The sequence below is a fragment of the Phoenix dactylifera genome, unplaced genomic scaffold (genome assembly GCF_009389715.1).
Source record: "Phoenix dactylifera cultivar Barhee BC4 unplaced genomic scaffold, palm_55x_up_171113_PBpolish2nd_filt_p 001514F, whole genome shotgun sequence".
Taxonomy (NCBI): domain Eukaryota; kingdom Viridiplantae; phylum Streptophyta; class Magnoliopsida; order Arecales; family Arecaceae; genus Phoenix; species Phoenix dactylifera.
The window spans coordinates 1-13826 of record NW_024068824.1 but is presented as its reverse complement, the minus strand read 5'-3'; the positions used below and the strand labels follow the sequence as shown (position 1 = coordinate 13826).

The following is a 13826-nucleotide window of genomic DNA, read 5'->3' as shown; positions in this document are numbered from 1 at the left end:
GCTTCCATCAAAATTCACCTTAAGATAGCCAAGGGGTGGAGGCTCCCGGGAGACAAAAGTAAATCTGGGCGTTATAGAAGCGGAGGGGGGTCCCAGATGTCCCTAACCAGCATCGGTGAATCCAGCTCAAACGACTCAATGACCTCCACTACCTAATGAAGAGCTCGTTCAACAACCGCCCTCAGGGGGCCCTTCTACCCTCAAAGACTCCTGGTGTTCTTATCCAGCAAATATGGTAAGTCAAGTAGACAGCAGCAATACTCCACCCAACTGTGTTCGGTGATTGTACGGCGAACCTCACCTGCTGGAGGAAGTTCCCTATCGCAAAACTAGAACCCGGAAGGGGAAACGAAGCCCTCCTCCAAATCTGGGCTGCCTGTGGGCAGTCAAACAGGACATGATTGACGGTTTCCACCCGAGTCATGGCAATCCATACACAATGGAGAGATCCTGGCCCTCTCCTGGCCAACAAGGCCCTCTAGCATTCAGCGTGACTTCAATGCGGCTGCCGACTTAATTACTCGGGACTTGCATGTAATTTAAGTTTTCGAGCGGTAGCTTAATAAGTTATACTTAGGTTTTCTCCCAGATTTCCGTTCGTGGAGTCAACTTTGCCGACTTCTTGTGAAGCTTTAGCTTACAAGTTACGAACTTATAATTTAGAAATAACTTAAGCTTTAAATAGGGATCCATTATTAGTTTCCCGTCAACACATTTTATATGAAACTTTTAATCAAGGGACTTATAATTATTTTATGATTGTAACTTGGGAATCTGCCTGTAATTTATGATTAAAAGATGGCTTTATAACTCAATATATTGGCATATAAACATGAAGCTGGCAAGATTTGCCAACTTATATGAACTACGAAGCATGTGCCTTCCAAGTAATTTAAGGCTAACAGAGGGATGCTTAAATAGTTTTAGAAGTTATTTATAAGTACATTGAAAATGAAACCCTGAAACAAGAAACCTTCTGGTACCGATCAAAATCCTAGATAAACCAACAAACAGGTAACGTGGAAAGAAAAAAAAGGAAGAAGGAGAAGACACGTGAGAAAGAGGAAGGAAATGAGAGCTGGAGTACTGGCAACACTGAGAGGAGGACCACAAGAGAAGACCGCGGATCATTTCTTTTCCCAGCATCTATGCAAGAGCGGCCTAATGCATTTGAGGGCCTAAGGCGAATGCACTAAGAGGAGTGTTTTTTCTTTCTATTTTGTCTTTGAGATCTTCTCTGTAGTGGGTTGGCCTAAGGCGAACTCACTAAAAGGAGTCTTTTTTTTTCTATTTTGTCTTTGAGGCCTTCTCTATGGTGGTCCTTCTTTGAGCCGGAGCCTTAAGCAACCGCCTCAATCGCCTAAAGATTAGGCCGGCCCTGCATCTATGATTAATCTTGAGCAGCGCCGACATAGTGCAGGCTGATTACATCTCTAAGTGATATGGAACAGATAATAAAATTTACAGCAATTAAGAAACAAAAAATCATTATGATGCAACCACTTTATATGTCATGTTTCATTCAACCTTACACAGGTTACTGTACACAAGCACTGCCTGACAGAAAGGTGGGTTTGGAGGTGGGGGAAGGGAACTTTCCAGCTTTCACCATGACAAGTAGATACTTTCTCCAAAGAAAAAGGAGCGTCAGTTAGCAAAAGAGGAATTAAATTTCTAGTAACCCAAAAAGGTAAAACATGATCTTAGACTAGAACAGCTTGGCTTTCTATGGCATGCAAATATCCTAATTTTCCATGCAAAAAAAAAAAGAAGATAATCAGTCTTGATCTTGCAGTTGAACGAACTTAGTTTACATTAAACAGTGGTGCTGCTTAGCCGAATTAACATGCTATAAATAATATGAAAATAAATGCAATTACATGCAAAGTGTTTCCTCAAGCACATAAGATAATAATTCTTGTGGTTGAATAAAAGAAAAGGGTAACACACCAGCATTACGCAGAGTGCTACTTCAAAAAAGACCGTCACCCTTACAATGAAACAAACGACTTACTGCCTTCAGGGGGTGAACAAATCCACATATCCATGACCAAACACAAAAGATTAGGATTTACTGCTACAGTAAGAAAGTGCGTGATTAGGATAACCATGACCAAACACAAAAGATAAAGAAAAGCTATAGTTGTGTCCCACCTCGTGGAAACTTGAAGATCGAGAAAGAAAATATAGTGTTACAATCACAAGAATTTTCAAATTTCTGCACCATTTTATAGACAAGTCAGGAAACTAAGAATCTCAACAATATCCTCATCTTTTCATGTGATATAAGCATACAACTCACACTTGAAGACCGTTTTTACAAGGTGACAGAAATCAGAGTGTTGGAAAAAAAAATTAAAAGATACAGAACATAGAAGTTACTGTCATTTTAAACTTTGCAAGCATTCTAAAGAATTAGATGCAAACTTCACAATTCATGGACCAGGGACATGCAGGGAAGACTGACTTCATAAATCAAATAGAATGTCATTGGGCTTCAGATACCAACTACTTAATTTCTATGTACGAAAGCATGTTTTCAACATCACAATCAAATTTTAGTTGAAGTCCATGGTTCATAAAAGGTGGCATTTAAATCAATGCATCAACAATTCCACAATCATGCCAACTTAAATTCAACCACCTGGAGGAAGTTCACCCCCTGCCCCACCGTGGATGTCAGAAATACCTTTAGTCATATCAGAACAGGTGTAAAGCCTCTGTGTAAACGACAAAATACAGGTGTTGAGAAGGGCATAACCAAATTTTCAGAATTTTAAACAAGATATACATTGATCAAGAATTTATATCAAACAGAAGAACGAAAATTTTTTCAATAACCAAAATATAAGTGATACAAAAGTTGACTTGCCCAATCAAAAAGGTAGAATATAGACATTGACAATTCTTGCTCGTTGCTTGCTCTAGCACAAAGATAACATTGAAAGTAAGAAGGTCACAAAAAAGTATGGTATTATTGCTTATGCAAACAAAGAATGGTGATTTTACTGGGACTACCGTTGCACCATGAAAACAGGGTTTTTTACCCAGAACTTTTCCATCCAGAGTAAATATTTTACTGGGATTCTAATGCTTACCATGCAATTAATTTCTTCATCCTTCTTGCTTGCCATGTCTCCATGTGCTACATTTGTTTGATTTTATATTTGAGATTTACAATGCTCCTTCTAATGTCAATTTTTTCAGAATATGTCCACAGATACAGACACCTGTTGTTGTTGTTGTTTTTTTTTTGAAAATTTATTTACAAGCATCTGTTTCTGGAGCAACTTCATGTGCTACAAACTATAAGCTAATGTCAGCCGCGATTGCAACAAACAAAAGAACCATTTGAGTCTACGTTTCCTTGGTCGTAGTAGAAGTTCTTTCTAAATACTTGATGCGCAGGAAAAAAAATATCTTTAAAAGTTAATTTTTAAAAATATAATAATTAAAAAAATATTTTAATATATTTAATTGATTATAGAAAAGTAATACATTTTAAAGTGGCTTATGTTTGCTTGAGTATTTATTTTCATAAGAAAGAAATATGAAATATTTGCTATATTCTTAATAAAAAAAATAAAATTCATAGATTTTGATGGCTTAAGAATAGTTTAAAAAAAATCAATTTCTTATCAGTAAAAAAATAGTTTTCTCATATTTCTTTTTTTATGAAATATAAAAATTTATTTCTATAAGAATGCTACTTTTCTATTTTTTTCTTTGAAAACTCCAACCAAATAATTTTTTTTTGTTCTGTTGACCATATTTTTTTTTAGTCTTTTTTCGTGAACTAAACATGTCTTACATGGTGCCCTGATAGGCACTTTGCACTAGATTGTGGAAGACAATCAATGGTGACATGGTGTACTTTGATTTTTAAGTATTACCATGTTGTGCAATTAGGCTTTCGTTGGGATGGCAAAAGCATCTTGAATCTCTATCTAACTGACATCTATTTTTCATTTAAATTTGTGTTAGTTGGATTGTCAAACATGTGTAACTCTCGTATTTGCTCATGGTTCCTTCTCATCATGATATAAAATTCATTACCATCCAAACTAACACAAATTATTTATTCAAAAAATATTATTAGAAATTTTTTATATAAAATTATTTGTAATAATATAGTACTTTTTAATGCTATTTTTAAAATTTATTTTTTTACTAATCAAATATAGGGAAATTTATTTTTTCTACAATTACTTTTCAGAAAAATAATTTGTAGAAATCATGACATGCCCAATCAAACCGAGCTAAAGGCAAAAAAAAAGAGAGGAGATTCTTTGACTATTTTTATTTTGAAGTATCGGTGGACTTGGTACGTGCCACGTGTTCCTAAACTCTGGGTTCTCTCAGAGCCAACGCTTAGACCAAGAGCCGAAACCAACCGCCTCGTGCTAAAATCTTGATGAAGAATCTCTCGCAGGTCGCCGCGTAAGGTTTCCTTTTAAAAGTGAGTGACCAAGTCCCTTCTCACTCGATCCCATTCTCTATCTCTCTCTCTCTTTGCGTTCCAGAACAAGAGAAGGTATCCGCAATTAGTCCGAGAAAAACAAGAGAAGATATCCACAAAAAAAAGACGAGAGGAATTCCCAGATGAGGTCGATCGTCTCGTGTTTGATCCCCTCAAAGTCCTCCCTCTCTCGATTATAGTAAGTCCACCGTTCCTCTGTTTTTTTTTTTTTTTCTATACCAGTTCTTGAAATTCTGATAGCTTGATTAATGCATTATTTTGTATAAGAAAAATTATCAATACCATCAGATTATATCGAATAGTTTGTGCCAGAAGAGAAGAAGAAGAGAAGCAAATAAAGGAGGAAAAAAAATAATGGTGAGGGAACCATTTATCTTTTCTATAGGGCGGGCGTGTCTTTAGTCCCGCATCAATTATTCGCCGAGGAACCTTTCGGCTAGCCATTTTGGGTGAGATTCTGCATTGTAACAAATGGTATCAGAGCAAACTCGGCCCATAATCTATGTAGATTAGGAAAAACTGCAGCACAAGTTTATAAAGGTTGACCACGGGCTGATTATGGTACTTATGGTTAGATTTGAATAAATTTGAACTCTTAGCCCGACGAGGATATCGGAGCTTGAATGGAGAGAGTATGTGAGGACCCGTGCGAACATATATTTAATCCTACATCGGGATTATTTGTCAAGAAGATTTTGGGTACTTATACAGGACTAAGGAACTCAAAAATTATATTCCGGCTAACCTTTGGGTGAGGTCTTGGGTTATGACAATTTTCCATACCAAACAGTTGGAAAAATGCCTCCCATGATTTGTACGTGTAACCTCCTCTCGATGGATTCTATATGGTGGTTATTCAGAGTTGCAGTAGTAAGACAGCTTGTAGAGCTGGCTATATGCATAAAATTGATCGAAAATTTTCCTGCACTTTCCAGTAATTACTGATCAAAATAGTTTAGTATACATGTTGCAAGCTAGCAGCTTTACCATCTGAACAGTTATGTACATGTTACTTCTCCAGTCATTTCAATATTAATAATTTTGGCAATTGTTTCACTTCCTGTTTCAACCTTGTGTCATGCTTTCTAGCCCGGCAGTGTAGCCTTCATAGTCTCATAATTAATATAGATAGATAGATAGATAGATACATATGCATATGTACATATCTCTGATGCTCTTATTTAGATGTCTCTGTCATCAATTCCAGCACATCAGGTCTATTAAGATATGGAAGGCTACTGTCTACTGATTCTAATCACATAGATGAACCTTTCAAAGTAGAGGAAGCAAAGACAGTCAAAGTGCCACCTTCTCCATCAGATAAGGTAGTCTAGTGTGTGCTGGGTTTGTTCCGATAACCCTTGTCTAATTGTTCCTTCTTGGTGTGTTGTTACAGTTGTTGGTATTGGGTGGCAACGGCTTTGTTGGTTCACATGTTTGCAGAGAGGCTTTAAAGCAAGGCTTGTCTGTTTCTAGTCTTAGCAGGTACTGTATTTTTTGGGAAGCACTTAATTCATTTTAGGGCTTGGCATCTTTAATGCTGATTAGGGTTGCATGTATTATCTTTTTTTTCTTTTAGGTAAAGTAAAAATCCCATAGCATGCTCCTGTATACATATTTCAATTGTGAGAATTCAGTTAGGTGCTATAATTTATGAAGATGCTTTGCTCATCAAATTGCTTACCACAATGGAGATGGAAAAGAGTAGCAGGGCTGATCAACTGGGAACTTCTAGCTTGGAGTAGAACTTGCAAAACCTGAAGAACTGGTGAAAAAGGAATGGGCATGGAAAAAATGGAACCCCTTTTTCTGTAAAACAACTAGAGGAAATGCACCGAACAACTTTCTGGGAAATTATTATTAGCTGTAAGTGGATCTATTTAATATGTCAAAATTGGGTGGGAACTGGGAAGAACAAGGAGGTTCCATGCATGTGTCTGATAAGCAGATTGTTGAGAGTTCAAGATTCTAATATAATGACTTTTAGGTACTATAAGATACTTTAAATTCTGTTGGAGTTGGTAAAGGACCTTTCCCTTCAAATTACCCTTCGTAAGCATGAATGGCAGAAAATAAATAAACTATTCTGACTAAAATATCACACATGGAAACATTGAAGGAATAGAAAACATATGGAAACATTGAAGGAATTGAAAACTAGGCTGCTGAAGCCTATTGGATTTTAATTATTTTTTCTTGTTAACCCTGGATATAGGATATGGATTTTCTCTGAATTTGATACTTCTGATTCCTGATGGTCTCAAAATTATCCCCCCCCCCCCCCCCCCCCCCCCCAAAAAAGAAAACAAATATAGTTGGTTTCTTTTGTTCGATAGTATTTTATATTTTCTTCTGTTGACTACTACTTCACTATTTTGCTTGTTTTATTTCGGCTGTCCCTGGAAAACATATGTTTATATCTAATTTTAAATGCATTCACATTTCAAACTAAAATAACTTAATTGTTTTCTTTTTCCCCTTTGTTTCGGGGGTTGGGGGGGGGGGGTGCTTTTCTTGTCTAACATTGGGTACTTCTAGCATAAGGTATTTTAAACCTTCGAAGAAAGCTACTTGGACTATAAACATGCTTCCTTTTGTTTCTCAGATCTGGAAGGTCATTGATACGTGAATCATGGGCTGACAAAGTTGTGTGGCACAAAGGTAGAACATCTAATATAAGCACATTGCTTTGTTCTTGGTATCAAATTTTGGTGAAGTTTGAAACTTGTTTCTCTTTTGGCAGGAAACCTTCTTGTACCTGATTCATTGAAGGATGTTTTGAATGGTGTAACTGCTGTGGTATGCCATTGCTTGCTTAATTCTTTGTTCTAGTTAGCATTAGTATCTTAGGAGTGTATCCGGACATCAGAAAATGGCGTGGTGGTAGTTGTAGTTGAATAGGAGATGTTGTTGGTGGTGGTGGTAGCCTCATTAGATTAGACACAAGATTTACGAGTTTTTGTCTTTTTTGTCATACTAGAGGCTGGGCATATGCAATGCACGTTGGTGGAAAGAACATAATAATAAAAATTATGATCCCATTTCTTCTTAAAAATACTACTTCAAATAATTTTCAAATACAGCTGATTTATGTGATTGTACAATCACTCCATATTCCATATTCACTCATATTTAATTCCTTAGATCAACTGTTTCCTAATGTCATTCCTTATTTGATCCTGATTTCTCCAAAAAAAAAAAACATGTTATGACATTTAATTTGAAACTATTTCAAATATCAATGGTTTCTGAATTTGCTTATGTCACATCTTTCCAAAAAAAAATTGGAATTTTAGAATCTGATGTGTGTTTTAAAAAACTTCTTGAATGCATAAACAGTTTTTTATTTAATTCCTAAAATAATTTCATTGGAATTTCCTAAAATCAATTTTGTAATAGATTTCTGGATTTACTTATATTTCTGATTTAAGCAATTTTACAATCAGTGGATATTCCATGTTCACTATATTTTTAATTCTTAAATCGGTTAGTGGTCCATCTTAATTCCTAAATAGATCAGCAGTTTGGCTCAAGGGCATTTTTTCTGGGTAGAATATTCCCAGATTTTGAAACTTGTATTTTTAATGAAGTAGAGATATTCTCCCTTGACCATAACCTTTATAGAGATACTTTTAAAATGCAAGATGACACGATGTCTATGAAGTAGAGATATCTGCCTTCAAAAGCAATGCCGAATTGCTGATTTCTTTGATTTGAATTGGAATAAATAATAATCAGAAAAAGTCAAGGTGTGGAGAAAATGTGCGGGGAGATAGAGGGTTGGGTTTCTGGCCAGGTCGAAGAATCGGTGCAGTTTCAATACAAGAAGCTTATCGGTTATGGATGTGATGCAACATCACTTTTTTCTGTACACGTCTTACCTATTGGTGCCTGCACTATTATCTAATCACATGCTTCTGTTTATCTTGATCTATTATCTTGCTATTAGTCCAATTTTTTTCAGGCCTTTTCTTGTCTATGAAGATCTTGAGATGTTAATGTTACCACTCTCTCCAACTTTGTTGGGTTGTATTGTTATGTACAAAATTTAGAAAGAGCAGAACAAATTATGCGTAAACTTGTTGCAGAATGACCTCTTTATTTGTAATTTTTGATCTAAAATACATGCAAGCTTTTAATTAAGTAATGTTATGTATTTATTTTAGAAGCCAATTATATATCTGCGAATCTATTAAATCATGCATTTTAAAAAAAGTAATACGGAATCTCTTGCAGATATCATGTGTTGGAGGCTTTGGGTCAAACTCTCATATGTATAAGATCAATGGAACTGCAAACATCAATGCTATCAGAGCAGCTTCTGATCAAGGTATTGAAATATTACTATCAGATATCATCTTTTGAAATCCAAAATTGGCTTTCAGAACATCAGAAAACTAAGGCTACAAGAAAGAGTATGGTGGAAGATTTCATAGAAGTTATGAGGTATCGGTAAATAGTTTAAGGAGATAGACCAGAACAACTGGGCTAAATTAGCTTACAGCTCTCTGGTATCAAACCTAAAGAATATGCGGCGAGAAAAAAAAGGAGCTTTGTGAATCATCACACAAAGTCAGCATCAATCCATTGGGAGGCTAATGCACTTTTAAGCCAAAAGGACTGGAAAAATTACAGATTGAATTTCAACTTTTTTGCCAATTAACAACTTGCATATTGTTGCTAAATTCAAATTTGTTTGTCAGCTTCTGATTTCTTTGTTTGTAAATTCTTTTCCTTTTAATTTCATTACCTTGTTCATTATTTTATTTTTTTTGTACATATTTCTGTCACTTCTGCCCTTATTTATTTTGTTCCATTTTTCCTCAACATCATGAGCATTGGCATCTCTTTTAGTTGCACGAGCATGCCTGGTTGGTATTTTCTTCATATTTTACCCTTAAGTCTTATGACTTAAGTCACATAGTCTCCAAAATAAATCTTCTTTCTAGGTTCGGAAGACAAAAACATTCTGTAAAACTCTAACTTAATTTTGACATATTACACCCACTACATGATACTTATCATTTCATTATATTAACTTGATATAATGTTTTAGGAGTCAGGCTGATGTTGATAATTCATTGGATTCATTATCTTGACTACTATGATAACATATTACCCTTAGCATTTAATTCTTTGCAGTCCATCATTATCTACTCTCAAGCTTGAGGTATCCTGATTTTTTTTTTTTTTTTTTTTTTTTTGGGGGGGGGGGGGGGGGGGGGGGGAGGGGGGTTGCCATGTGTGTTCTATGGGACCAAGAAACAAAGGGACTAAATCTTACACTCATTCTCTCTTTTGACATCTTACTTCCACTCTTATAGGTGAGACACCACCCACTGTGTGCCCTCTCCTTCCCTTTTTTTCCCTCTCATGCACAGAAGTAGGGATCTCATTTCCTTCTTCCATAAGAGAGTCTCAAGCTCTGTTCACAAAGGTCGTCAACCTCTTAACATGAAGTGTATCTTCATTCATGCTTCAATCAGAAATCAATTGGCTACATCCAAGATGAGATTCAGGTCTCAAAATTAAAACAGAAATCTTATTTTTATAAGGAGTCCTGGACTCCATTAATTAAATTCCTATTAATAACAAGTAGGCTTTTAGTTGTACTTCAGTAAAAAGTCAATAGACTTCACTGAAATGAGACTTCAGTCTCATAATTTAAATAGGATTTTAATCCTATTCTTCTAAGGAGTCCTGGATTCCATTAATATAAGTTAAATCCCTCTTCACATAAAGAATGCCTTCAGTCATACTTCCATTAGAACTTAATAGATTTCATTTAAAATGGGATTCTGGTTTCATAATTCAAATAGGATCTCAAATCTCAATCCTATTTTATAAAGGAGTTTTAAACTAATAGAGGTAAAGTGCCCCTTAACTTGAAGTGGTCCCTTGCTTATACTTCAATAAGAAATCAAAGACTTAACCAAAATGAGATCTTTAATTTCATTATTTGGTGTAAGATATTTAACTTTGACTAAGAGTCTTGGACTCTATTAACAAAAAGAAACCAAAGGTTTTTAAACAATAAGTATGCTTTAAATTATGCTTCAAGAGAACTATAAATTCATAAAGACAAAAAATTTGGATGGTTTTAAGATAAAAGTAGGCTTTTACCCTTACTTTAAAAGAAATCTAAATGCTATTGATGATAGAATTCGATTCCAACTTCATTTTGAAGTCTTAAGCAGAATGTTATTGCTAAGATAAAAGTAAATGCCTTGATTTATGAACTGAACAAAATTACATGGAGAACCCATTAAATTCAAAAGATCCTTCTCTAAAATAGATGGCTATATGATATCTTTAAATGCTAAACTGTGTACTCTTAATTTCATCGAATTCAAGAGTATAATTTTAATTCCAAATTGATAATATGTACACCACTGGTTAGAAATTCATTTTCCCGATACCTTACACCCTTTTTATTGCAGGTGTAAAAAGATTTGTTTATATCTCGGTTGCTGATTTTGGTGTCGCAAATTATCTTTTACAAGGTCATTATGAGGGAAAGGTATTTTTCTTTAATAATCTAGACATTTAACTGTATCTTTCTGGGGAACTACAGCAGTAAGTTTAGCTTAAGACACCCAAATAATTCAGCCACAAGTTTCAGTTATTTGTAACTAAGGAAAAATAGAACTTGAGGTGTATAATCATTTAGACAATTGTCAATTATTTCATTGTTTAAAAGTATTAATAAAAAAATGATGGATATTTGTAGATTGTTAATGAATGCTGACATCTCAGTGTATAATCTAAAATTTTTGCAGGTTGGCATGCTGCAATTGTTAGAGATTTCTAATGGACTAAGTTCTTGGAGTTATCAGTTGTTTGATCTATCATTCAACAGAGCTTGTAGAGCAGTAACTCTTACAAAGAAAGCCCATTTAATCTATATGTTAGAGTGGCTCTAAGAATCTAATTCTTTCAAGGAACTGACTTGATCTAAACGAGACATGTAATGTCCAGTTCTAACAACTTTTGAAAATGATTTGTGTTTGGGTCACAAAAAGTTGGGACCTAGCTGAAACCTGATTCAGGTGAATCTAGGTTCCTGTCTGGTGGTTTTTCTTCAACTATAACTCATTCTTGAAAAGGTTTCAGTTGTAGTTCGATCTAACCATACCAGGTCAAATCTTCTAAAGTTTTGAACTAAAGGATTTGATCTATTCTGACTCATTTAGCTTTAATAATGGAATCACCCCTAATTGGCCAGAAATATCAAGCAGAAATCTAAATAGGCTGAAATTGTACAAGACCCTGGCTTGATCCGATTGAATTGTGGCCTTAATAAATCTTTCTGATTCATCAGCTAGTATTTAGTTGATACATGACTCATACTCTACTATTTAGGTGAATTAGAGGGCCTTCTTACAACTTGACGCTTCTTTAGTTAAATGAGCATGCTGTTCGCATTGACAGTGCCATCAACAAAGCCAATGACTCATATGACATCACTGAGAAAAGGGTCATATCTATAGATGACTTGTGGATTTGACTAGGCGAAATTTATAACTAATTTGAATGTTACATTTTTAGCTTTCAGATTTTTCTTTTCTATTGTTTTTTCTTACGTTGGACCTGTAGTGAAATAGTTACTTCCCCAGCTCTCAACGTAGTATCTTATGTATGGTTTATCATTGTGTTGAACCTTATAGTGGAGTGGCTCAGGAACTTTAGCTATCTGTTATTTGGGGGCTCAAAATAGTAGATACCAATGCTACACAGATATGGGCATGCAGAATTATTTTAATTTCACAACCATGGTATGCATAATTGTTAAATGATAAAATGCTGAAGTCTGTGATAAAGTGAGTTTCACCTCCGGTTTTCAACTTCTGACCTCAGGAGTCTTTTTGGCAATCCTATATTGCAGTTCAAAGCAAACAAGCGGTTATGAATTGACTGTAATCAAACTAGACTAGGCGGTTGTATATTGTGGGCATGATTCTCAATCTCCTCATCATTATCGTTTTAATATAATAAATGATAACATTAACCAGAATTATCAAGCTTGTGCCCTATTAGTTTAGCAGAATACAATTAAAGTAGTAAAAAGACTAAAAAAGCGAACCAAAAAGAGAGACATTTCTTATCATTTATTGATGCTAGAATACTTAGGCTAGATTTCTATAGCACAGGATCTGTAGCAAGTAACATTATGATCAAAAATCACGAAAGTTGAAAAATTATGTAGCTAGTTTCCATCATTAAACAAAACAACAATAGTGTTTGTGTTTATGAATTGGGCTGGTTAGATAGTGGTTACATAGCATGTTCAGTATATGCACATGTTATTTGTCATACTTTGAATGTTTGTCTTGTTAGAGGTATGGTCAACTTCAAACATATAAATTGGGCATTCCCCCTACTCCGGGTTTTGAATGTACTGCAATTGTCATAAACATGAAGATATTACAGCATCAGCTTCTCTTCCCAGACCTCCACTACAAATTTGGACACGTACCTTGAGAGATCTGCTCATCTTTTGCCAGTCACCATCAGTGGATTGAGCTATGAGCATGCCCTCTTTGAGTGAACAACTTCTTTGTGTCAAGTCTTTAATTTAAATGGGGACCTATTGGTGGTTGGCTGCAACTTCTTTTGGTGGATATGGCACAAGTTTTAGGAGTCCAAGGATTCCTCATTAAATAACATCCAATGCTTTAAATTATCTTTAGAATTTATAAAGTGATTGCTGGAGCCCCTACCTTTTCTGTCAAAAAGAAGAAAGAGAGAAATGTCCAAATCGGATGAAATTTTGATGTTGGTATACAGAGTGCAAAAATCTTCAACATTACTTCTGTCTATTATTGTCCTGTGGAGACCCAAAATTCTATCACTAGGCTGTTTTAATTCTTTTTCATCTTTGTGGCTCCAACTAACTTTATCAGTATGCTTTTTTCCGAGCTACTTTATGCAAGGAAATAATACCTTCCTTAATCCAGTCAGGTTCTCGATTGAGTTGATTTTGACAATTGATTCAAAATCGTGTTGTTAACGGTCAATATATCTTGAAATTTATTATCACTTGCTCTTCATGTTGTTTTCTGTAGTTCTTTTTTGTTGTTAGATTTTATCTTCTCCGCCTTCTGAATCTTCTTGCTTCTTCTATTCATGTAGGCCAGCATGCCATAGCTATTTTAAAATTTGTTCCTAGAATTTGTTCTTTGTCGTTGGTTTGTCACTTATTGACATTTTCAAGGATTTGGTTCTCACTTTTCTTATCTTGGACCTGTATGTTCTTGATACTTGGTCGCCTTGCATTTGCGACATGGTATAAGAACGGAAAAATAGATTTTGACACGCCAATAGATCCGGAATGCAGCTAATGAAG

The 13826-nt window shown here is 35.1% G+C and overlaps 1 protein-coding gene across 1 annotated transcript; it reads left to right on the top strand.

Moving 5' to 3' along the window:
* The first annotated feature begins 4411 nt into the window (after positions 1–4411).
* LOC103712766 (uncharacterized protein At1g32220, chloroplastic-like) lies at positions 4412–13820 on the top strand. Its single transcript, XM_039122407.1, has 7 exons — positions 4412–4658; positions 5688–5805; positions 5877–5965; positions 7086–7141; positions 7224–7279; positions 8717–8810; positions 10921–13820. Exons 1-7 carry the CDS (start codon positions 4603–4605, stop codon positions 11028–11030), a joined length of 579 nt encoding a protein of 192 aa, XP_038978335.1. The 5' UTR covers positions 4412–4602; the 3' UTR covers positions 11031–13820.
* Positions 13821–13826: the final 6 nt, after the last annotated feature.